This window comes from Perca flavescens, chromosome 3 (assembly GCF_004354835.1).
Source record: "Perca flavescens isolate YP-PL-M2 chromosome 3, PFLA_1.0, whole genome shotgun sequence".
Lineage (NCBI taxonomy): Eukaryota > Metazoa > Chordata > Actinopteri > Perciformes > Percidae > Perca > Perca flavescens.
This window is the reverse complement of record NC_041333.1, coordinates 38,808,133-38,830,948: the sequence shown is the minus strand read 5'-3', so window position 1 is coordinate 38,830,948 and position 22,816 is coordinate 38,808,133. Positions and strand designations below refer to the sequence as shown.

General features: G+C 40.5%; 4 protein-coding genes and 1 pseudogene across 5 annotated transcripts in view; 4 read left to right on the top strand and 1 right to left on the bottom strand.

The window, feature by feature from the left end:
- Nucleotides 1–22,816, bottom strand: part of LOC114553116 (zinc finger protein 271) — a 687,947-nt gene that overhangs the window by 599,348 nt on the left and 65,783 nt on the right. The window lies entirely within an intron of this gene.
- On the top strand, nucleotides 2,741–3,401 carry LOC114552946 (stonustoxin subunit beta-like; the record flags this gene model as incomplete). The annotated part of the gene is made up of 1 exon (XM_028574041.1): nucleotides 2,741–3,401. A coding segment is annotated over one exon (639 nt), but the record flags the coding sequence as incomplete, so codon positions are not given.
- On the top strand, nucleotides 7,693–18,883 carry LOC114553122 (zinc finger protein 239-like; annotated as a pseudogene).
- Nucleotides 7,698–22,816, top strand: part of LOC114552945 (heterochromatin protein 1-like) — a 600,023-nt gene continuing 584,904 nt past the window's right edge. Inside the window, exon 1 of the mRNA XM_028574039.1 lies at nucleotides 7,698–7,761. The gene's annotated coding sequence lies outside the window, so the exon portion shown is untranslated. The remainder of the gene's footprint in view (nucleotides 7,762–22,816) is intronic.
- Nucleotides 22,017–22,816, top strand: part of LOC114553107 (NACHT, LRR and PYD domains-containing protein 3-like) — a 582,600-nt gene continuing 581,800 nt past the window's right edge. Inside the window, exons 1-2 of one of the 2 annotated variants that reach the window (XM_028574247.1) lie at nucleotides 22,017–22,210; nucleotides 22,454–22,634. The gene's annotated coding sequence lies outside the window, so the exon portion shown is untranslated. Of the gene's footprint in view, nucleotides 22,211–22,312; nucleotides 22,635–22,816 lie in introns of those variants that run through there. The other variant, XM_028574246.1, reaches the window with a different exon arrangement.

The following is a 22,816-nucleotide window of genomic DNA, read 5'->3' as shown; positions in this document are numbered from 1 at the left end:
GACATGAAAGTAGCCGACATCTGCGCAGCGGCATCCTGGGCATCTCCATGCCCTTTCATCCATTTTTATCTGCGCAATATGTCTGAGCCCTCTATGACCCACTCTGTTCTATCCTCACTCAACGTCGAATAATACTCCGTTGTATGTGTGCTCTGCCTGCCGGCTTCCTCCCCCTCCCCCCCTTTTTTTGCTGTGGGTGCTGGGAGGAGAGTGGTGCCTCATATATATGTTGTCACTATCTCTCACTAACCATGCACGCCTACAATCATGATATGTACCGCTGCATGTGTAGGTCACTCGTCTGAGACCCTCACCCCCCCTACACTGGGTGGCTGAGAGGAACATGGACGTCCCATAATTGTCAATCATTTACAACTCTCACTATCATGCACGCCTACACTCATGGCTTGGGCTTTGCAGCCAGCTAGGTCAAGTCTTTACCATGGCAGGCTCTTTTACCAGAATAACGCTTCTGATGCGATCTTCTGCCAGTGCATGAGAGAGAGAGGGAAAAAATAAAAATGTCTGTGTCGCAGGTGGCATTGACTACATCAGCTTCGCCCTAACCCAATAGCGTAGCCTTAGAGGGCGAAGCCTATACGAAATAGAACGATAGTTACGTTATTGTAACTCCAGATTCTATGAGTATAGGCGTAGCCCTCTAAGATTCGGGCCACCTGCTCCTATTACGTTAGCTGAAGAAAAAGCTGATGTTGGGAGATGAACAACGGGTCCGCTCTGTACATATACAGTATCTGCGGACGTAGTTGAAGCCCATACTGTACGCAAGGGCGGGAAAGAAAATCTTCACGACTGTGCATGCGCGAAAGGATAAACCCAGTAGCGTAGCCTTAGAGGGCTATGCCTATACTCATAGAATCTGGAGTTACAATAATGTAACTATCGTACTTGTGCCAAAACTTTAAAAGTCCATTAGTCTCCAAACATGAGTCAGCTGGACATTAAACTTAGTTTTTCTCTCCTCTGCTGACTGCATGTTTCTCCCTCCAACATGCTCTACATGTCCTCTCTGACTTCGTCCTCTCTTTTCTACTCCCCAACAAAGTCATCTGATTGGCTAGGAGTGTAGCTCTACAGAAAATAATTCACTTAGATTACTCCACTGAAAATACATTACACTTCACTTCAAAACAAAGGATTATGGGAAATGTAGTTTTCATTGTATTTACCCAGTTATGAACTGAAAAACCATTTATTCATCTAGTTAACTGTATAAAATAAACACTTTATTTATATTTATTTAACAGCTTACATTGCAACATGTTTACCGTTACAGGTGTGTCAACTGCAGCAGCTGCGCAAAAAGTAAACAAGATGAATGAGGACATAAACGTCAACATAAATATTCCCAAAGAAGTCCCATTCACAGTGTCTCACTTTACCGTCAATGGAAATGTTCAGTTTAATGTGAATTAGAGCAGCCGATAGCCCGCTAGCTCAGCTAATGTTGTGTCCATTCCTGCAATGATTAAAACAGCAGCTGGTTCATTTGTCCACCTAGCTAGCTAGCGCACAGCCCATAAGGGGGATAAAATGGGTGCCCGTACCGGACTGGTGGCTTTTGGCAGAAATGTGTTCACTGCAGGAGGGGGAGATACTGTGGTGTTGAGGGGGAGATACTGAGGGGGAGATACTGTGGTGTTGAGGGGGAGATACTATGGTGTTGAGGGGGAGATACTGTAGTGTTGAGGGGGAGATACTCTAGTGTTGAGGGGGAGATACTGTGGTGTTGAGGGGGATACTGTGGTGTTGAGGGGGAGATACTGTGGTGTTGAGGGTCGTGTAGTAGTGTTGTATCTAGTTTTAACTTTAGTTAAAAAACAGAAATCAATCTCGCTCGTTCACTCGCTTAGTAAACCGCGTCAGAGGTGGGTGTGTATCTGCGTGTGTGTGTAGGCTGTGTGTGTGTCAAGAGAAACTCTAAATTTCAGATCACCCTCACTGAAACATGGAGCAACCCCATAGCACCAGGAAAAGAAAATCTCTGGCACCACCACAGTCCTAGTCCTCCAGAGAAGTCCTGGTTCCTCCCGGTCCTCGGTGAAAGCTGCTGCTGGTGTTTACAGCTGACTGTCCCTCACGGCGGAGCTAGCTTAAACATCAACAGTTAACAGTTAACACTTTTACAAAGCTAGTGGAAACAAAAACACAGCTAAACTGCCTGAACTTCACTTCAAACTACGAGATAACAAGTTACCAAACTGAGAGTTGAACACGACTGTTAGCTGTAAAAATGATACTTGTACCAAAACTTTAAAAGTCCATTAGTCTCCAAACATGAGTCAGCTGGACATTAAACTTAGTTTTTCTCTCCTCTGCTGACTGCATGTTTCTCCCTCCATCGTTCTCTACATCTCCTCTCTGACTTCCTCCTTTCTTTTCTACTCCCCAACAAAGTCATCCGATTGGCTAGGAGTGTAGCTATACATTCACACATAAGTTGTCGTGTTCAAGTACCCTTCAGTTTTCTTCTCTGGATGCTTTTAATAAATAAGCGTTGAAAAAACTCACAGTTCAAAAACACAACACGGCATAATTAATATCACAAAGATGTTTAAAAGGTGAATAAAGTGAGTTGAGGTAGATTTATCTTTCAGTTCCTCCCTGATGCAACACGAGGACAAGAAGCTGAACATTGTTGACATGTTGACTCTCATGTTCACTAACTGTTCATGTTGTTAGAACTGGATTGTTAAACATCACTCACAGCTGAATATGAAATGAACGTTTGAATGATTTTCTTTCAGTTATTGTCAGTAAAGTTGTTAATAAATCATCAGATGATAACCTGCAGCTGTATTGTGTCTTGTTCTCTCCATCAGATGTCTGTGAACTGGAACTGGACACAAACACAGTACACAGAAAACTCAAACTGTCTGACAACAACAGGAAGGTGACACGTGTGGAGGAGTATCAGTCATATCCTGATCATCCAGACAGATTTGACTACTGGCATCAGCTGCTGTGTAGAAATGGTCTGACTGGTCGCTGTTACTGGGAGGTCGAGAGGAGAGGAGTGGGTAATATATCAGTGAGTTACAGAGGAATCAGGAGGAGAGGAAACAGTAAAGACTGTTTGTTTGGAAGGAATGATCAGTCCTGGAGTCTGATCTGCTCTGATGAAGATGGTTACTCTGTCAGGCACAATAACAGAGAAACATCCATCTCCTCCTCCTCTGTCTCTAACAGAGTAGCAGTGTATGTGGACATTCCTGCTGGCTCTCTGTCCTTCTACACAGTCTCCTCTGACTCACTGATCCACCTCCACACCTTCAACACCACATTCACTCAACCTCTTTATCCTGGGTTTATGGTCTGGCCTGGTGCCTCAGTGTCTCTGTGTCCTCTGCAGGACTGAGAGTGTCTCCTGGTTCTTCAGTGTCTCTGTGTCCTCTGTAGGACTGAGAGTCTCTCCTGGTTCCTCAGTGTCTCTGTGTCCTCTGCAGGACTGAGAGTCTCTCCTGGTTCCTCAGTGTCTCTGTGTCCTCTGCAGGACAGAACACACTGACTGAAGATCAGCTGCTGAAATCAAAGTTCAGTCTGTTCACCATCACACACACTCTGCACTGTGAAGCAGATCTGAGACTCAAACACAAAAACATTCATCTGATTTCATCTCTGGTACCACTTTTCCACCAAGACAGAGCTGGTGCTGGTTCGGAGCCAGAGCCTAGTTTCAAATCGGTTCTTTGTTTTTTGACCACCAAAGCACCAGCTCCGAACCAGTAAAAGTGGTTCTTAAGTAGCACCAAATCATTGCTGGGCCAGAAGTAAGAACCGCTTACGTCAGCGGCTGGGGGAGGGGTTACCGTGACCAACAAGACAAACAGAAACTTGTGACTGCCATTTTTGAATTAGCAGATAAACACGATGGACGTGTTTAAACAAAAACAGCAGTGGTCAGAGGAGGAAAAAAGCTGCTTTCTTGCGCTATAAAGGCGAGCCGCGCGAACACATTGGATCCGCTGAGTTTGGATGTCGATGTAGGTCCTCAAAGCCATGAACATCAATAGCAAAGCAATGTCTGCCATTGTTGATGGTGTGTTTGTGTTTGGCGCCGCCGTGCCAACGTTGCTGGGAAGAGGAGACATATACAGTGATGTGAGACCTGGGTCTGTGCCGGCTCTTTAGCCTGTGGAAAAGCTAACCGGTTCTTTGGAGGCTCGTCAGTCGAACCAACTCTGACCCGGCACTAGCTCTGAACCAGCACCTGGTTCTTGTTGGTGGAAAAGGGGTATGGGTTTATCAACATTTGAACAGTTGGACTAAAAACATAACATCTAAAATATAATCAACTGTTATACTGTAGGTTACTATTATGTCCTTTATAATTTGAATCATATTGTAATGTATTTAAAATTTGGAAAGAAAATGTTTCTATAAACAATCATGTAGTGTAATGTTTCTAAATGCTTTTAATAAAATCTAGTAAGGAAGGAATCTGGAAGAATGAGCAAAAACTCTCCAACTTCATGAAAACAAGAAAGCTCTTAAACTGTTTTCATGTTTGGCTGTTTTGAAATGAATGTGAGATAGCGCTGCTTTTATGTTTGTATTTCTGTTTAATATTTTAGTTTTGTCACTTTTTATTCCAGTTTGATTTGGTCTCAACCTGAGGCAGCTTTGTGATGAATAATACATCAACATGTGTCTTGTTTGCTCGCTCTCATCTTCTTAATAAAACTACATTTAAGCCTTGTAACAGAGTATTTCTACACTGTAGTATTGTTACTTTTACTTCAGTAACACATCAGAGTTCTTCCTCCATATTTGGTAACAAGAATATAAACAGCTGATATTTCTTGAACGTGCCCCTCAAACCAGCGGAGAGTCTCACGGGTCAAAGTTGAATCAACACACGAGCTGCCAAAAAGTGATTGCCATCCGTGGGAGCGTGTTCAAATGTATGTCCACAATTTACCTCGAAAACTGCGTGGTACTGGATTCATTGGCTCTTTAAAAGGATATTTCAACTGGTAGAAAATTCTGGCTGGGCAATAATCTGTCAGATATTCACCTCATTCGTTACATGAAGTCATTTTGAGGCAGAAACAGATGTCCCCTAACACAAGCTAGGAGCTATGATCACTTTTTGCCAAGTGGAAACATGCATTTTATGGATGTATTGCTTCTTAAAGAATGTATTTAAACTGGTTAAGTTCTTGTGGGCTATAATCTGTCAGATAGAATTGAAATCCAGTATTTTTGAGGCAGAAAAAAAACCTTTCAGTGTAAAGGTAGGGGCTGCGTTCACTTTTTGGCAGAACAGCAGAAGCGCATGTGTTCCCCCCTGGGGCTGTGCAGCTAACTGACTGCAGCTGGAACATCTGGTGGAGCATCACAGCTGTCTAAAAATAAGGACACATGTTAATGACTGCTACACTTGATTAAATCAATAATTCATAATCTATTAGCCTTGTGTGATGACAAAAACCAAAGTTTCTAAATGTGTGACTTGTTTCCATTGCTGCAGAATGACTCCTCAACAATAAATGCCATCCCAATACTGACCTTACTTCCTTCACCTTTTAATGGTTCTGCTATTACCTTCTGCTTTGGTAGCACTAGGGTTCAAACCTTTCTGCCTAATGGCTGTCTCATCTTATTGCTTTTCCCCTCTTTTATTCCTGTTGGCCAGTCAGACTCTTAAAGTTTGGATTTTAGTTCTCTTACAAGCCAGTAACTGACCCTCTGCAGATATGATAGTTTTGTCATTGTGGAACAAACAATCCTTCATGTACATAGCCTCTTTATCCCAAAACTCTAAGGATTAATAGTATTATAACATCTAATTTCATTTTACTTTGTAGTTTGAATTGAGGATTAAAAAGTAATAAATGTGTGCGGAGGGTGTGATTTGTGTTAAGTTAACTGACTTGAACTTGACGTGAAAGTATAAGCGGAGCATCTGTTTTATATCGTTATTTATTCCATACATGTGCACGGCTCTGTTCATCTGTCTCCATCATTACACACAAGTGAACTGGCATACATGGCATACATGCAGTATGAGAAACTGTAATACCTCAAATATAACAACCAACACTATTACCGTAATGTATTAATAAGAGTGTTATCCAAAAATGATATTTAACACACAGATACATATTTCGGGAGGAAGACAGTGTTACAATTTATGACACAAATAAATGGGTAAAAATGATTTTCTTCAGAGTTCTCCTCATAGAATTTAATGTGAAATGTAAAATATTCACAACACTCTGTTATCATCTGTTCATTCTGATGTTAGACAGAGAGGGAGAGAGGGAGAAGTGTGAACTTTTCATTTACTAATCTTGTTTACTTAATAACATTTTATATTCCCTGTTTGTATTTTCTGTGACTGAATGTGGTTTTAAATCTGTTGAGGTGTGTTCAGACTGAAAGCAAAGACACTGATGATGTCATACAAAGTCAGAAAATAGAAAGCAAACTGTTTCCAGAGGACACTAAAGAATGATGGAGCAGCAGGAAACAGACCAGGTCAGATAGTAAATCTAGTTCATCTGACTTGTAGAATAACCTCAATGATTGAATTATTTTAAATGTCTGGGAATGTGGAACAACTAAATGCAAAATAAATGAAATAAAACAAGGCCACACTGATTATTTGTGAGTTCATTTGATGGATTTATTCTTCCTGCTGTGTCTGTGTTTAAACTCCTAATTAAAAGGTAAAGTTTCCATCCACTAAAAGTTCTGTTGTTGCCACTGACAGACTCAGATTATTATTCTAAGAGTCTGACAACATTATGGAAAGGATCCCTACAGAGATAGAGCTTTTAGTTAAAGAGTAAGATCCTTTTAGTTTAACATGAAACAGACCCAAAATCACCATCACCAAACTCCACCAGACTCCATGTAAATAATCTGGACTTTTAGCATGTATACAGCCAGCATATCTCCACCAGACTCCATGTAAATAATCAGTACTTTTAGCCTGTATAGAGCCAGCATATCTCCACCAGACTGCATGTAAATAATCTGGACTTTTAGCGTGTATAGAGCCAGTATATTTCCACCAGACTGCATGTAAGTAATCTGGACTTTTAGCGTGTATAGAGCCAGCATATTTCCACCAGACTCCATGTAAATAATCAGGACTTTTAGTGTGTATAGAGCCAGCATATCTCCACCAGACTCAATGTAAATAATCAGGACTTTTAGCGTGTATAGAGCCAGATATTTCCACATGTAAATGAGTGAATTAATAATTTATTTCAACCAAACCAGAGTGGTGATTGTTGTTCGAACAGTTGATATATATTTTTTATATATATGTTTTTTAGTGGATATAAATTAATTGTGTTTAATAATCTGGAAATTGCTATTTTATTTAAATGAAGTCTGGTGGAAACATACATTTAAATGCTTACATTAAATGTAGTTATTTCTTTTTATACTTACACATTGTTTTAATTATTTAAGTGCTGTACATGATTTAATACTCAAGTAAAGTACAAGTACCTGGAGTTAAGTCCAGTACTTGTACATGATTTAATACTCAAGTTCCAGTACTTGTCCTCAGTTCCAGTCCACCACTAACTGATTAATGAACTGAATGTGTATCTGTTGTTCCCCTCCTAACCTCCAGGTGGCTGAAAAACCCTGACTTGGAGGAAACCGGAAGTCTCGTTGCTTCACTGTGATCTCGGGCTGGCGGCAGGATAGTTGTGTTGTTTATTAGTGAGTTTTAAACATAGACAGTATAAGAACGGTTTTAAGAAGACAGAGCTCCAGGTAAACCCGCACACACACACTCAGGTAAACACTTTAATAACTGTTCTTTTACACGGCTATCAAAGCGAATAGAAGCCAGAGCTGCGCATGCGTTAGCTTCCCATTCTGCTGTTGCTAAGATTCAGGTAAACAGAACGTTCGTTGCTGAGCAACAGTCTGCTCCGTTAGTTGCTCCTCTGTAGTTCGGTGGGCTCGGTGAGATTCGGGCTGAAGTTGTAACATTGTTGCATTTTTCATTTGGTTCGGTTTGCGTCACACTGCACTTTATCAAACGCAGCAAACAGTGGAAACACACGTCACGTGGTGGAAGCAGTCCAGAGGGTGGGGGGAGGGTGTCTGGGTGTCCTCCCCCAGGGAAGTTTTGAGCGTCAGCAACTGCATTTTTGTTGCATTTGGATACGGTTTAATGCACCAATTTATGGTGGAAATAACTTTATTTAGCCTATGCGAAACGAAAAATATAATGGAAAGTATGTTGTTGCGTATCACTGGGCATTTTTAAGTGGGTATATGGAAATCCTGGAGCTTTCTTAGTGGGTGTACTGTGTATTCCTGCGTATCACGTAGACTACACCACTGGAACTAACCTGCATTGCATATGGATCTGAAAGTTCTCATCCATTAAACCAGATATTTAAGTCTGTAAACTGTGTGAAACGTTGAAACTGCAGGCTAGTAAAACACTCTGTTTTTGGTCCCCTTCCTGTGTTTGGGTCGGATCGCGTTCTCATCTAGTATTAGCTACAGGATAGCACTCGGTTTAACACAGAGAGAGAGAGATTGAACACTTACCACCGCTCAAGAGAACCAGGAAATAAAAATGGAGCACGCCACACGGAGCACTCGGTCGCTGCTCTGCAGTGAAAACACGCAGGCTTTAAGCATAAGGACATAATGGTAAAAAGGCTGAAACAAAGCAATAGCCGCAGCAGTAGCGCGGAGCATTACCTGCACAGACAGACACCTGACCCGGAAATGATGCAGCAGTGGGAGCGCGAGAAGGAAGGCCGCACTTATATACTGCCGCCCTAGTGGTCAGCAGGCGCAATTAACTGCAACAAGACAACCTTATTTCTATACTGCTACATACATCTTTACAATTATTCCCAGAAAGAACCAACCAGGCCTGCCTTGTTGCACGATCAAAACGTTTTTTTCAAAACTTGCCATTTTCAGCATGTAGCTCGCTAGCTGAAAGTTTGTTGTTGTTTCCCGAAACGAACTTAGTTTTGCAAGGCGAGGACCATCTGGCAATTTTCTGGTAAATAAACTGTCGTTGATTGAGGCTACTGTGCATGTAGCTTGTAGCTCCAGTTAATGACTTTTGTGGCTTACTTAGTAGTCAGTTGTAATGCAGGAGATACTTCACACTCTGAAGTCCTATGGATTGGTCACCTCATCATACTTTGCATTTTCTCCATTCAAACCGAACATTTGAATATAGTTAAACATGGTAAATTATAATTCACTCACACCTCCCATTAGTTCTTCTAACCCTTGTATCATTATCTCTGCATGTTTCCCCCTTGGGACTACCAAAGGAGCCCTCAGCAGACGTCAAGCTGGCGAACGGAGCAGGAAAGAAGGGCAAGAAGGCCGAGGAGGAGGAGCAGCCTGCAGCCGCCGCCACAGCAGCAGCAATGGAGGAGGAAGAGGAGGAGTATGTGGTGGAGAAGGTGTTGGACCGAAGAGTGGTGAAGGGAAGAGTAGAGTTTCTGCTGAAATGGAAGGGGTTCTCAGAGTAAGTATGAGTATATATATATATATATATATATATATATATATATATATATAGAAAAAAGGAACAATACGAATTAGCAATTAGAGTGAGAATGTATTGCCTAAAAACAAAGCCTGAGGAGATTTTCTTCTGTCTGCCATCACCTTTCCAGTGAGGATAACACATGGGAGCCACAAGACAACCTGGACTGCCCTGACCTTATCACTGCGTACAAGCAGAAACAGGAGGAGGAGGAGGAGGAGGAGAAGAAGAAGAAGAAGAAGAAGAAGGAGGGCAAGAGGAGAGTTGTCAGTGAGGCCTCGGGAGACTCAGAGGAGCGAGGGAGCAAGAGGAAGAAGGAGGAGGTGAGTGAAGGAAAGAGGTTACTCCAGACTGAAGAGTCCCAGAAATCTAATCTCAATATTAATGAATGCACACAGAGTGTTTCACAAATGTCTTTTAGGATTTATATATAAATGACTCGACATTGCGACATGTAAAATAGTACTGGTGCAATGGATCACTAAAGTCACGGTTCGGTTTGGATCACAATTTTGAGTCACAGATCGGATACATTTTTTGGATCAGCGCAATACATGCTGTACTTAAATGGCCAGTATTGGCTACCAAAAATAGTGATATAAAACACATTATAATAAATGTGGCTCTGATACAGGCTCTATCTGAACTCCTTGTCTTTACATAATTAAAACCTGTCAAACAACATGCTGCAGCTACAGTTTCAGTCTCTAGAGAAATGGAGTTTGTCAATTGTTAAGTACAGTATCAAAAACAGAATGATTTCTTAGCACACTCTTTAACTGCTTGTCTTTTATAGAATTAACATTCAACTGGCCATTCAAGTAGGTTACCAAAAATAGAAGTTTAACGCACTGCGCTGAATATGGCCCTGAACATGGCTTTAAATAGGCTAATTGAAACATCTTTCGGACCTCTTGCCTTGTACGGCTTCATCATATTGCACTTTGTGGTGACGTTTGAGGTGCTGGTAAAGATTTGTGGTGTTACCTTGCGGAGCTGCAACGAGGGCAAAGCATGCCTTGCAAATCACATCAGACTGACCCTCGTCATCTTGCTTGAATCCAAAATACTTCCACACCAACGAATGTGAGCATTTTTTTGGAACGAGTTTGGTTTGACACTGAGTGGTTGGCTGATTCTCATCACTAGTACCTGGGTTTTCATCGATATCCATTTGGTTTATTTCCAAACTTCCGCGCTCGCTCGACAAGTGAAAGGCGCTTTGTCATTGGCTGAGGGTGAAGCACTGAACTTCCAGAGCTGTCCTACTAAAAAAAGGCCGAAAATGCCCCCAAACTATTCAAAGTCATTTCAAAATTAAATTGTGAACAGGGTGAATTGAGGTCACGATTTTATGATTTATCGTGCAGGCCTACTCCTCAGCCTGGCTTTGTGTTGTGAAACACAGAACACCAGGATGCTCTGATCAGACTAGCTCAAGCCTGGCTTTATCGGTTATCCTGGATTTATAAATTCTATTGTTGTGCAATACCAGTTTAACAAAACAGTGATTTCATGTAATTCTGAGCCATTTGGTTACTTTTAGTGATGTAACGATTACGGTGTAACGGTAAACCACGGTAAAAATGTTGACAGTAACGATTACATCTGAGTAGAACTGCACAATTAATCAAATTTTAATCATGATCACGATTTTGGCTTCCCACGATCAAATTTGTACGATCGAGCAATATTTAAAATGCGTCATTCCGTTCATAGAACGCTCCGTAGCTCTCCATAAACCACTGTCTGATCACGTGCCTCCATGAGCCAATCAGAGCTGTTCCCTGCACCGCGCAGCTTAGTTTGTAGATGTAGACAGTCACAGAGGACAGGGTAACATGAAGAAAATTCCACAACAGGTACCTGTCGGTCATCATAAGCTGGTTACGATGTTTACCAGTAAACGCAAAATTTAGTCACGTCTGTTTTGTTTTTCAGACAACAGCAGTGACCAGTGCTAGTTTGTGTCTGTTAGCTCATAGCTTTAGCAGCAGACTGTTTGACGTCCCGCAGGTGAAATACAGACACACTACACCGTTAAGCTGTCAGTTTTTTAGCCGTGTTTAATCCAGTTACTACCGTAGCTAATGGTAGGCTAAGGTTACCTGCTGCGTAACGTGTTATTAGTGTTTACTAGCGTGACATGCAGCGTTGTTTATGCTGCCTCTAACGTGCGTTTCGGAGCATCAAAGCGCAACGCAGATATGTAAGTGGCAGTGTAATGAGCCACCAAAATCTGCGTTGCCATTTGGTCCGGTAGATACCGGGCATCACATGCGCCGTTGACGTAAACAGGAAATTGCGATGCCTGTATCTTTCACGGCAAATGCTTATGTGTGGAAAGTTGTCGCACAACAACTGAAATGGCATACTTCTTCACAGTATCCTTCAATAAAGGAGGAATGTAGCACAATATGGATGTATTAGCAGGAATGTAGCACCATAGGAATGTGAAAGCAGTTATAATTAGCCTATGTGACTATAACATTTGTTTTGGTTAAAATCAACAAATAAATGTGATAATTAATTGTGATCTCAGTACTGATCAAAAATAATCGTGATTATTATTTTGGCCATAATCGTGCAGCCCTACATCCAAGGCACCTGAAGTTGCCGCTCAGGCGCAGTGCACTCAGACAGGAGAAGGAAACATAATGTAGCAGCATGTTAACAGACTTTTTCCTTTATCATTCCTACCCGTTTTCACACTTGTTGAAGTGATGTGTGTAGCCCAGAACGTAAGTTAAAACTATTCTCCAGCTTGGTAAACTGTTATGGAGTTTACTGTCTTGTTATCTTCAGTAAGTGTTCTGATACGATGTGGAAGTTTAGCCCGTGTTACGACAAAGGTTATAATCGTTAACGAAAACGAAGGAAATAATGAAAACTAGGTGGGAAACGTAACTGAACTGAAATAAAAATAAAAACAAGGCATTACAAAAAAACGATAACTAAACTAAAACTGTAATGTCTGTTTGCAAAACTAACTAAAATGAAACTTAACAAGGTAAAGGAGAACGCAAAGCCCCCTTTCCCCGAAACAGAAGCTAACCCCGGTATCGTTACGGGCATGGATACATGGATACAGGGCCAGGCAGCATGACGGAGACAACAGCAGGACAGAACACTACAGGAAGGCTTTCATCGTCGACCCGATAGCTCCTGGTTAGTAAATACGCAGGAACACCAAAAGTGGGAGGAAGCGTGGGTCAGTATGTGTAATACTGGAATGTCTACTAAACTGTGGGAGTCAATTGACTTCAAAAAGTTCGCCACTTTACACGAACCAAAGTTCAAAGTGAATCCAAAGTTGAGTTATTACACAATACTTTTTCTGATCTTTTTGAATCCCCTGACATATTACAAAAAAGACTAAGACTAAAACTAATAAAAACTAAACTAAAACTAAGCATTTTCAAAAAATAAAAACTAAACTAGCAAACCTGCTTTAAAAACTAATTAAAACTAAACTGAATTAGAAAACAAAATTAGCTATAGCTACTATATGCTTATGAATGTGCATTTTTATTTGCTTATATTTCAGAACCACATCCAACTTCACATGTTATGTCAAATACAACTTTATAGATAACTTCATGTTGGAGTTGTAAATAAATCTTCCTGGATCTCTGGTTCATGTTCTTACCAGACCCCCTACAGCAGGCCGGTGTTTTCAGTATTCAGTTTTCTTTTTAATTTTTACAAGCCTATTGCCTATATTTTTGTAATATAATAAACAATGTTACACTTTTTGAAACTATTTCAGCTTGTGTAGAACTATCAGTGCTTTCTGAACATATTGAACACGCTTTTAAAAATACCGCGATAATACCGAACACCGTGATAATTTTGGTCACTATAACCGTGAGGTTAAATTTTCATACCGTTACATCCCTAGTTACTTGTCAACAATCCATTTCTGTGGGCGCCCAGATAGCTCAGTTGGTAGAGCCCATGTATAGAGGATTGCTCCTCGACACAGCGGTCGCAGGTTCGACTCCGACCTGTGGCCCTTTGCTGCATGTCATCCCCCCCTCTCTCTCCCCCTTTCACGTCTTCAGCTGTCCTGTCGATTAAAGGCCTAAAATGCCCTAAAAAATCATCTTTAAAAAACAATCCATTTCTGTAAGCCTGGGGGGTTACCTAACACTATTTAACATTTTTAAAATGAAAGTCTTTTGCTATTTTTACACCTCATGTCCACACTACTGAGGTTAGAAGCAGAGTTTCCCATACATTCTAACTGAGCGCTCCTGCCAGTAGGGCTGTTAAAATTGCTCAAAAATGACGTTTGAATATTCCCTATAAAAAACACATAATATTTGAACATCTGGTTGCGCATGCGCATTGCGTCAATGACAGGATAAATTAATACAAAGAGACATAACTACTTGTATAGGTAGTCTATTTAAGTTTAAACATATTTGAAAACGTATTACCTACACAAAAACAAGTAAATCAAATGATGACCAAGACCGCAGACCTCACGCTCACTCAGTCACTCAGTCACTCACTCACTCACTCCTCTCACTCACTCACTCACTCACTCACTCACTCGAGCACTTTCTCTCTCTCGCCCTCACGCTCTCTGCGCAATGTGCGGCTGTGCGCATAACGGTTTAAAATTAACAACAATAAACAAATTTTGAGTGCTGATCAAGAGTTGTGCAAGCAATTTAAGGTCGCGACTATTGTCCCAAATATAGCAGGCTTCATTCAGTGATTGAAACAAATATTATTAACATTAATTGAAGTTTCACAGTAGCCTATATAGAACCGAGATTGAACGCTCCGAGCGAGCTGTGCTGTGGTGAACATGGAACCTTTGTTGATCTGAAATGAAGACAGATTCAGCAACTGCATGGCCTATTTCTCGCTTAAAATGTTTCAGAAACACGTTTCCGTGAACTACTTTTGTAAAATACGAGATCGTATTCTCAATGAGCCGCCATGACACTCTGTTGAAATTCTCGAGTAGCCACACCCACGTCACGCGTTCATCCAATCAGCTGCTGGTCAGGGGCGTGGAGCATCAACCATGGCTGTATGACGTTGCGACACCACGCTTCAGTCGTGTCGGACGTATGGATCAGTACCGTCAGGCACGCTTTTTTTTTTTTGCATATTAATTTTCACCTTCGAAATTCGTTTTTTAAAAACTATTTGAATATATATTCCAATTTAAAATATTCATTGACAGCCCTACCTGCCAGGTAGATAAAATGTGAATTTAATTCCATTTTCTTTTTTTACAGCGCACACGGACTAGCTGCCTCGAGCCCCTCCTCCTCGCAAAGTTGCATGCCGCGTGCATGACAGCATCAACGTTGCACTTGCTCAGCGAGGCTATCGTTTGGTTCAATTTTATTTATATAGCACGTTGAAATACAACCGTAGTTGACTAAAGTGCTTAACAAGCTAAACAACAGAGCAAAGTGATAATCTACACAAACAATACAAAATAACCAACAGTAGAAAAAAAATGGTCAAGGTATCAAAGCTCAACTTGAATTGAAAGCCAAGGAATAGTAGAGTCTTAAGCAAGGACTTGAACGTTTCAACGGTCCGAGCTGTTCTTATATGAACAGGTAAACTATTCCAGAGGTTTGGAGCAGCCACTGCAAAAGCTCGGTCACCTTTATTTTTTAACCTGCATCTGGGCACATGGAGGAGCATCTGATTGGAAGACCTCAGTGCTTTGACAGGTGTGAGGGGTAAAAGCTCCGATAAATAAGAAGGCGACAACCCATTTAAAATCTTGAAAACAAGCAATACAATTTAAAAATGAATCCTAAAACAGACAGGAAGCCAGTGGAGCATGGCCAAAACCGGTGTAATGTGGTCCCGGTTAAAAGATGAGCTTCTGCGTTCTGGACTAACTGTAACTGACAAAGGGATGACCAATCCATCATACAAAGAGTTACAGTAGTCTAATAGAGATGTAATAAATGCATGTATAGCTCTTTCAAAGTCTTTGCGTAGCAGGTAGGGCTTGACCTTAGCCAAAAGTCCCAGCTGGAAGAAACTGGTTTTAACAACAGAACTAATCTGTTTGTCAGATTTAAAAGCACTGTCAAAAATCACTCCCAGATTCTTGGTAAAAGGACGAATATGGGAACCTAAAGTACCAAGAGCATCTACACAGGCACCAAAATGTTCAGCACGACCAAACACAACAATTTCTGTCTTATTGTCATTGAGAGAAAATTCTGATCCAACCAAGCAGTTCAGGAAAGGCTGAAATGTGTCGTTATCATTGTTTTTTACATGTACAAATAGATTTGTACATCGTCTGCAAAACAATGGAACGAAATGTTATGTTTTTTGTTTTTAAATGGACCCCATTTTATCATTAGTAGTAGCATGCTGCTGGTGGTCTTGCAATGGGATTAACTGTACTAAAAAAACGTAGACACAACGGGGCCACGCTGCTGTGAAAGCTCCCTGAACATCATTTATCAGAGTCTGGTTGTTACCCCTCTCCACGGCAGCCTCCTCTGCTTCACGTCTTTATAACGGAGCTAGCTAACCGGCGCTAACCGCTAATCTGAGCTAATGGTTGCTAACCGAGCCTTCAGTTCTCCGTGCCTGTATCCATTAACTGTATTCATGGACCCGAGCCCGAATAAAAACTCTTAATTTTATAAATTTGGCTGTAAAAGTTTTAAACTACAACTCAGAGTTGTTTGAATGACAGAAATCTGCTCTGATGAGAACTTAAAGTGATGGTTCGGAGTAATCTCACCCATTAGGTCCTTTGCACCATGACCTCGAGCCAAACACCCCCCCAGAAGCTTTTTTCACCTGGGTCGAACATTGGGAGAGTTAGCGTAGAGTAGTGTTATCAGCTGAATAGCTTAGCACAGGGGCTAATGGATCCAAAGTGTCTCTTAACATTACCCCACTAATAATGCCCGAAATGATACCAAACGTCTACAGTAGTACATATAGGTTATGCACTCATAAAACGATGGATTGTAAAGTTTGTAAATACACCAGAAGTTTATGTAAATAACACTTGCCTGCTGGCTTCTGCTCTCTGCTGCTGTTACTACCGGGCAGTAAGAGTGCTTAGGGCCGTCTACAAATTACAACCCCCGAAAAGAGATGCAACAAAAATATTTATTAATTTAATGATTAAATAAGGTAATGTCTCCAAACTTACCTCAATTATAACTTGTCTCCTGCTAGTTATACTACAGCACTTACTTTAAAAAAAAAAGTTAAATTAATAACTATTTTTGTTGCATCTCTTTTCGGTGTTGTAATTTGTAGACGTCCCTAAGCACTCGTCTTACAGCACCAACAACAGCAGCAGAGAGCAGAAGCCAGCAGGCAAGTGTTATTTACATAAACTTCTGGTGTATTTACAAACTTTACAATCCATCGTTTTATGAGTGCATAACCTATATGTACTACTGTAGACGTTTGGTATCATTTCGGGCATTATTAGTGGGGTAATGTTAAGAGACACTTTGGATCCATTAGCCCCTGCGCTAAGCTATTCAGCTGATAACGCTACTATACGCTAACTCTCCCAATGTTCGACCCAGGTGAAAAAAGCTTCTGGGGGGTGTTTGGCTCGAGGTCATGGTGCAAAGGACCCTAGGGTGAAATTACTCCGAACCATCACTTTAATGAGTGCAACAGTTCATGTATAGTACAGAACAGTAGGCTATGTTTAGGAACCCCAAAACACGGATTAATACATTTCAAAAAATAAACTATGATCTAACAAACAAAATTAACAAGAGTTTAATTCCGAAAAGACAGTTAACCACAGGTTCCCGTTAATCTTATGATGGACATGTGTTGTGATATTTAAACAAACAAACCGTCAACGGCGAAATGAAAACCTGTTATTTAGGAGAGTGGTCTGAGAGACCTCCAGCTTACAGTGGGGTCTCTGAGCATGACTGGCCGAGCGGCGAGCTAGTGGCCCCGGCACGCGCCTGCTGGTTGTCGCCTCACTTCATGGAGCTTCTCAACACCGAAAACTTTGAAGCAAATTGTCAATTCAGCATACATTTTCGCAAGCCTGCCTATATTCCAAATCTAAACAGTTTATTTCTCGCCTTTCTCGTTGTCAGAAGTGACATTAGTGATGAATAACATGGCGAAAATTGTCCCGTTCGGAAAGCAGCTATGGCTTCACTTTTTCGTCATTTGTTTAAAATGTAACGAGCAATTTATTTATTTTTTTATCAGAATACTGAAAGCAGCAGAATTGAGTAGGCTACATTTTAATATCTGTTTATTTATCACAAGTTATATAATTATCGCAATAATCAACAACGTTACAGCATATCGCATATTTTCCTCATATCGTGCCACCCTAATAACTAGCAAGTTCAGGGTTTAAGAAGGTTGTTCAATAACTCTCTCTGTTTGTCTGTTGCTTTAGAAACGGAGAGGAGAGGGACCCAAACGTCACCACTGTCAACACTGTGACAAATCTTTCACAACATCTGGATATTTAAAGATTCATCAGAGAGTTCACACTGGAGACAATCTACACAGCTGTGATCAATGTGGGGCAGCTTTCACACTACAGGGTAACCTAAAAAGACATCAATGCATTCACACTGAAGAAAAGCCTTACAGCTGTGATCTATGTGGTAGAACCTTTTCTAGGAGTGGTAACCTTAAATCTCACCAGCGCGTTCACACTGGAGAGAAGCCTTACAGCTGTGAACAATGTGGGAAAACTTTTTCTCAGAGTGGTGACCTTAAAAAACATCAACGGGTTCACACTGGAGAGAAGCCGTACAGCTGTGAACTATGTGGTAAAACCTTTTCTCAGAGCAGTGAACTTAAAAAACATCAACGGGTTCACACTGGAGAGAAGCCTTACTGCTGTGAACTATGTGGGGAAACCTTTTCTCAGATAATAGGGCCTTAAAAAACATCAACGGGTTCACACTGGAGAGAAGCCGTACTGGTGTGAACAATGTGGGGAAACCTTTTCTGATAATGGGGCCCTTAAAAAACATCAACGCATTCACACTGGAGAGAAGCCGTACAGCTGTGATCTATGTTGTAAAACTTTTTCTCATAGTAGTAACCTTAAATATCACCGACGTGTTCACACTGGAGAGAAGCCGTACTGGTGTGAACAATGTGGTAAAACCTTTTTCTCAGAGTATTAACCTTAAAAGACACCAGCGCGTTCACACTGCCTCGTTGTGAACATGTTTCAGAGCCAAGCTGTTTCCTCCTGCCTCCTCCTCATGCCCTGATAGCTGTGTTGTTATTTTCTGATCTTCTCTCCACATTGAAGGCTGACCAGCAGTAACTTTATCTTCTGAACAGCATGGATGTTATCCTGGCTAGGACTACACATTACACTCCCTCCCTTTGAAGGGTTTATTCCACTCAAAATTAGTTTGTTTTCCTGTAATATAATATTCTGAGTTCAGGGATCAACTGCTAGTGCTTTTTAACTAATGCTGCAATGAAGAAGTATTTGTTGTTCTTAATTAATCACCTGGTAAATACCATTTACAAAAATCCCCATCACTGTTTACTAAGGTGATGTCAAGCTGCTTAAACATTCAGTTTATTGTCACTCAAGACGACAAAGCAAACCTTCATAACTGACCAGCTTTAATCAGAACATGGTTGCTGCTGCTGCTGCTTAAAAAATGACTTGAACAGTTAATGTGTTTAAACTGTGTCTGTGCCGCCGCCATCTTGGGACAGACAACTGATCTTAAAGACTCAGAAAAAGATAGTTGTACTGCTTTTGGATGTTTGTGTGAAAGAAATGCTAAACTAAGCAACATGGAATAACATTTCACTGATGAAAAATGTGTTTTACAATATTATACTATTAATAAAGTGTTGAATTTAGTATCACAAAAGGTAACATTAATCCTTCTTTTAAGCTAACAGTAAGTTAAGTGACTGTCCTGATACTGAATTGAGCTAATGCTAGCTTGTGTCAGGTTATGTATGTTTTATTTGAGTGATTATTAATATCTCATTAAGATGCTGAAAACGATGTTTGTTATGTGTGTCACTGAACAGTTCCTCACATCATTCCCCATAGACCCCCATGTGGAAAAATCCAGACTTTACATCAGAAATATATAAATGTTTACAGCCTGGTACAAAAAACGGTTTTGGTCTATGAAGCTAATTTCACACTTCATAACAACTGTTTATATAACTCACCTGTTTAAATTGTATCAAGGCTTAAATCAGCAGACTGTCACTAGCTTCAAAATATTTTGAAAAAGTTTCGTAAGAAAATCTGCATTTTTAATTTGATCAAGTATCCTGTATTACAAATACATATCTGGTATTTGAAGTAAACCGCTCAAAAATCATTCGGAAATTCAGCGAGAAATTATGATTTTAATTGTTGTTAGACCTTCTGCCTCCATAGACACACATGCATTAGGAGGAGCTCAATGTTTGTTAGGAAATGGCTGCCGTGTCAACAACATATCGCTCCAATAAACAGCAGCGGCCAATGTGGTGTGTGTGTGTATGTATATATGTATGTATGTGTATATATGTATGTGTATGTATATATATATATGTATATATATATATATATGTATATATATATATATATATATATATATATATATATATATATATATATATATATATATATATATATATATATATATATATATATATATATATATATATATATATATAGCGGCCAATGTGGTGTGTGTGTGTATGTATATCTTCGGTGGATTAGACACATGAGAACAGCTGGTTGTATTCGGGGGGAAGTTTGCGAGCTTTTGGCTAATTCTGGGATTTTTAACCCATGTATAAATCATTTGTTTTATTAATTTGATCTGTCCTCTTTTTAAATAAACTCAATTGAACTTTGACATTTAGCTTCTTCTTATTTTTCTTCTTATGACATCATACTTCAGTTTATCACAAACATGAAGGAAGGGTAAAAACTAATCTGAAAAGTAACTAGAAAATTCATTTCATTCAGAAAATGCTTGTGAATGCTAAATAGAAAAGTTTAACTAGATTGACGGCTTTAATGCGAAAGAAGAAGGTGAGGCAGTAAGAATAGTTGGAAACGTTGAAATAGTATTAGTTTACATTTCTTTAACATGTTAAATAACACCAAACATGTATGATACTGAAGTGGATATCTATCGTCCATCGCTGCTCACAGCTTTAATTAAGTCGAACTGTGTGAAAGGTTGAAACTGCGGCGGCTGCGTGGAGTTTTCTATGTCTTTACACACCAGAAACGTGTCTGATGCGGCGCTGCTGCTGCTAGCCTTGTCTGGACACATGTATGTTTCCTAATGCTAAAATGAAATATCATGTTATACATAAATATATACTGATTTGATTACAACAAAGACAACGTCCGCAGTATTGACGGCAAAATAGGCTACAGAATATTTCGTTCTGTAATAAGGTGCAATATTGGAAAATCAATAAATATTTTTTTTAAATTACATTTATATCTGCATTTATAGCCTCTTTCCGACCAAGTAGTTACAGAAACGTAGTTATAGGAACAGTCCACTTCTAAACAGTTCTACTACACATCTGTCTGTTCATCCGTCTCCATCATTTGTCCCAAAAACTCTAAGGATTAATATTATTATAACGTATAATTTCATTTTACTTTGTAGTTTGAATTGAGGATTAAAAGTATAAAATGTGTGGAGCTCCTACTAACCTCTTGGCCTCTAAACACATCTTCAAACTGCCGCTGATCCAACAGATCTCTGTAGCAGCTCAACAACTGCTGCTGGCAGCCGGCTCCACCTGCAGCGCCACCCGGTGGAGGACTGTGGGAGTCACAGGCCAGACGGAGAGCTTTTGCTTTGGGATTGTTGTTGTTTCTTCAGTTTTTTTTGGAGCCGGCACAGAGCTGTGAAAAGGTTCATCTACTGTCAGCTGTTGTCAGAGGACCCAGGGGAGGGAAACAAGAAATAAAAACACAAACTCTCCAAACCAAACTGCCAACACGCTCACTGACAGTCATTAAGTCGTTTCCTGTATATCGGTAGTTTCATTTAAAAGAAATATAGACACTTTATGATCCATTTCTGTGTGAAAGGGCCACACACACCTCTGGTAAAACTCTAAATAGAAGCCTGTCCTGTTTCTAGCTTGTAGATTGGATCTGTGTGGAGCATATGCACCACTACGCTGCTCTCTGCCTGCTGTCTCCAGTCTGATGGTTATGGTGGAAGCGTAGTGTTGGAACATCAGCTCTGCTTATGTTACGCGTGTAATGTAGCCTCCAGTAGAGTTTAATACTTCTATTTTAGGTATACAATATATGGTCTATTGGTGAAGCATCATTAATCACTTTGAGGGGGGGGGTTACATGTTGTCCCCACCGGGCAAAAAAATAATTCATCAGAGGCAGGGACATGTAGACCAGAAAGGGGGCAATCCCACACACCCCCCTTTTATTTCCTTCCAGCTAGAATATAAAGTGCAGCTTCCAGCATGAAGCGTATCCCACAATCCACTGCAACATGAGGTCACACAGGTCTGACGCCGCCTGTGCTCTAGAGACCCGTCAACAAATATGAGTAGATATTTAAATTTATTTTTACCGCCGCTGCTTTTGCTGTGTTGATTTGCGAGCTGCAGTCAGGAGAAAGATGCTTTTATTGTTTTAATTTGGAGATTTTCTTCTCAGCCAAGAGTGAGGGAGCGCTACATGTAAAGGTAAATGTTGGACAAAAACAAGCAGTGTAAAAAAGTATTAATGTAGTAAATATTAACAGGTAAATGTACTTAAAGTATCAAAGTAATATGTGACATGGAGGCCACTTGGAGAGATATCTGCTGCTGTACCAGTTGCTGATCTTTATCTCATTAGATGGTCAGTTAGCTCCATCTAGTGGACAGATAGTAGAACTCCATCATCTGATGGGGGACTTCTCTCACACTGACTGGGTGTGTGGACAGGTTGGACTGGTTCTGACGTCTCTCTGACTCTGAAGTTATGAACTGTGACGGCGTCTTCAGATCAAATGCACATCGACACCAGGACTGACGAGGGCCAATGAGCAGCTTCTTCTCTCCCAGAGTTTCCTCGACACATGAAGGAGGAAAGTGTCTGGAAAGTGACCTGAAGAGACTTCAGCAGGTGAGAATCTGACCAGAGGAATCTGGAAATGGTTGATGAACAGAATCACTTTGATTCAATCTGTTTGACTGGACAGAAGAAATGGTTCTTTCTGGGTTGTTCTTCAGATTTTTAGAGATAGACTATGATTCTAATGAGTGTCCATCTGAGTTAAAGGAGATGGTTTGAGAATGATTAGCATG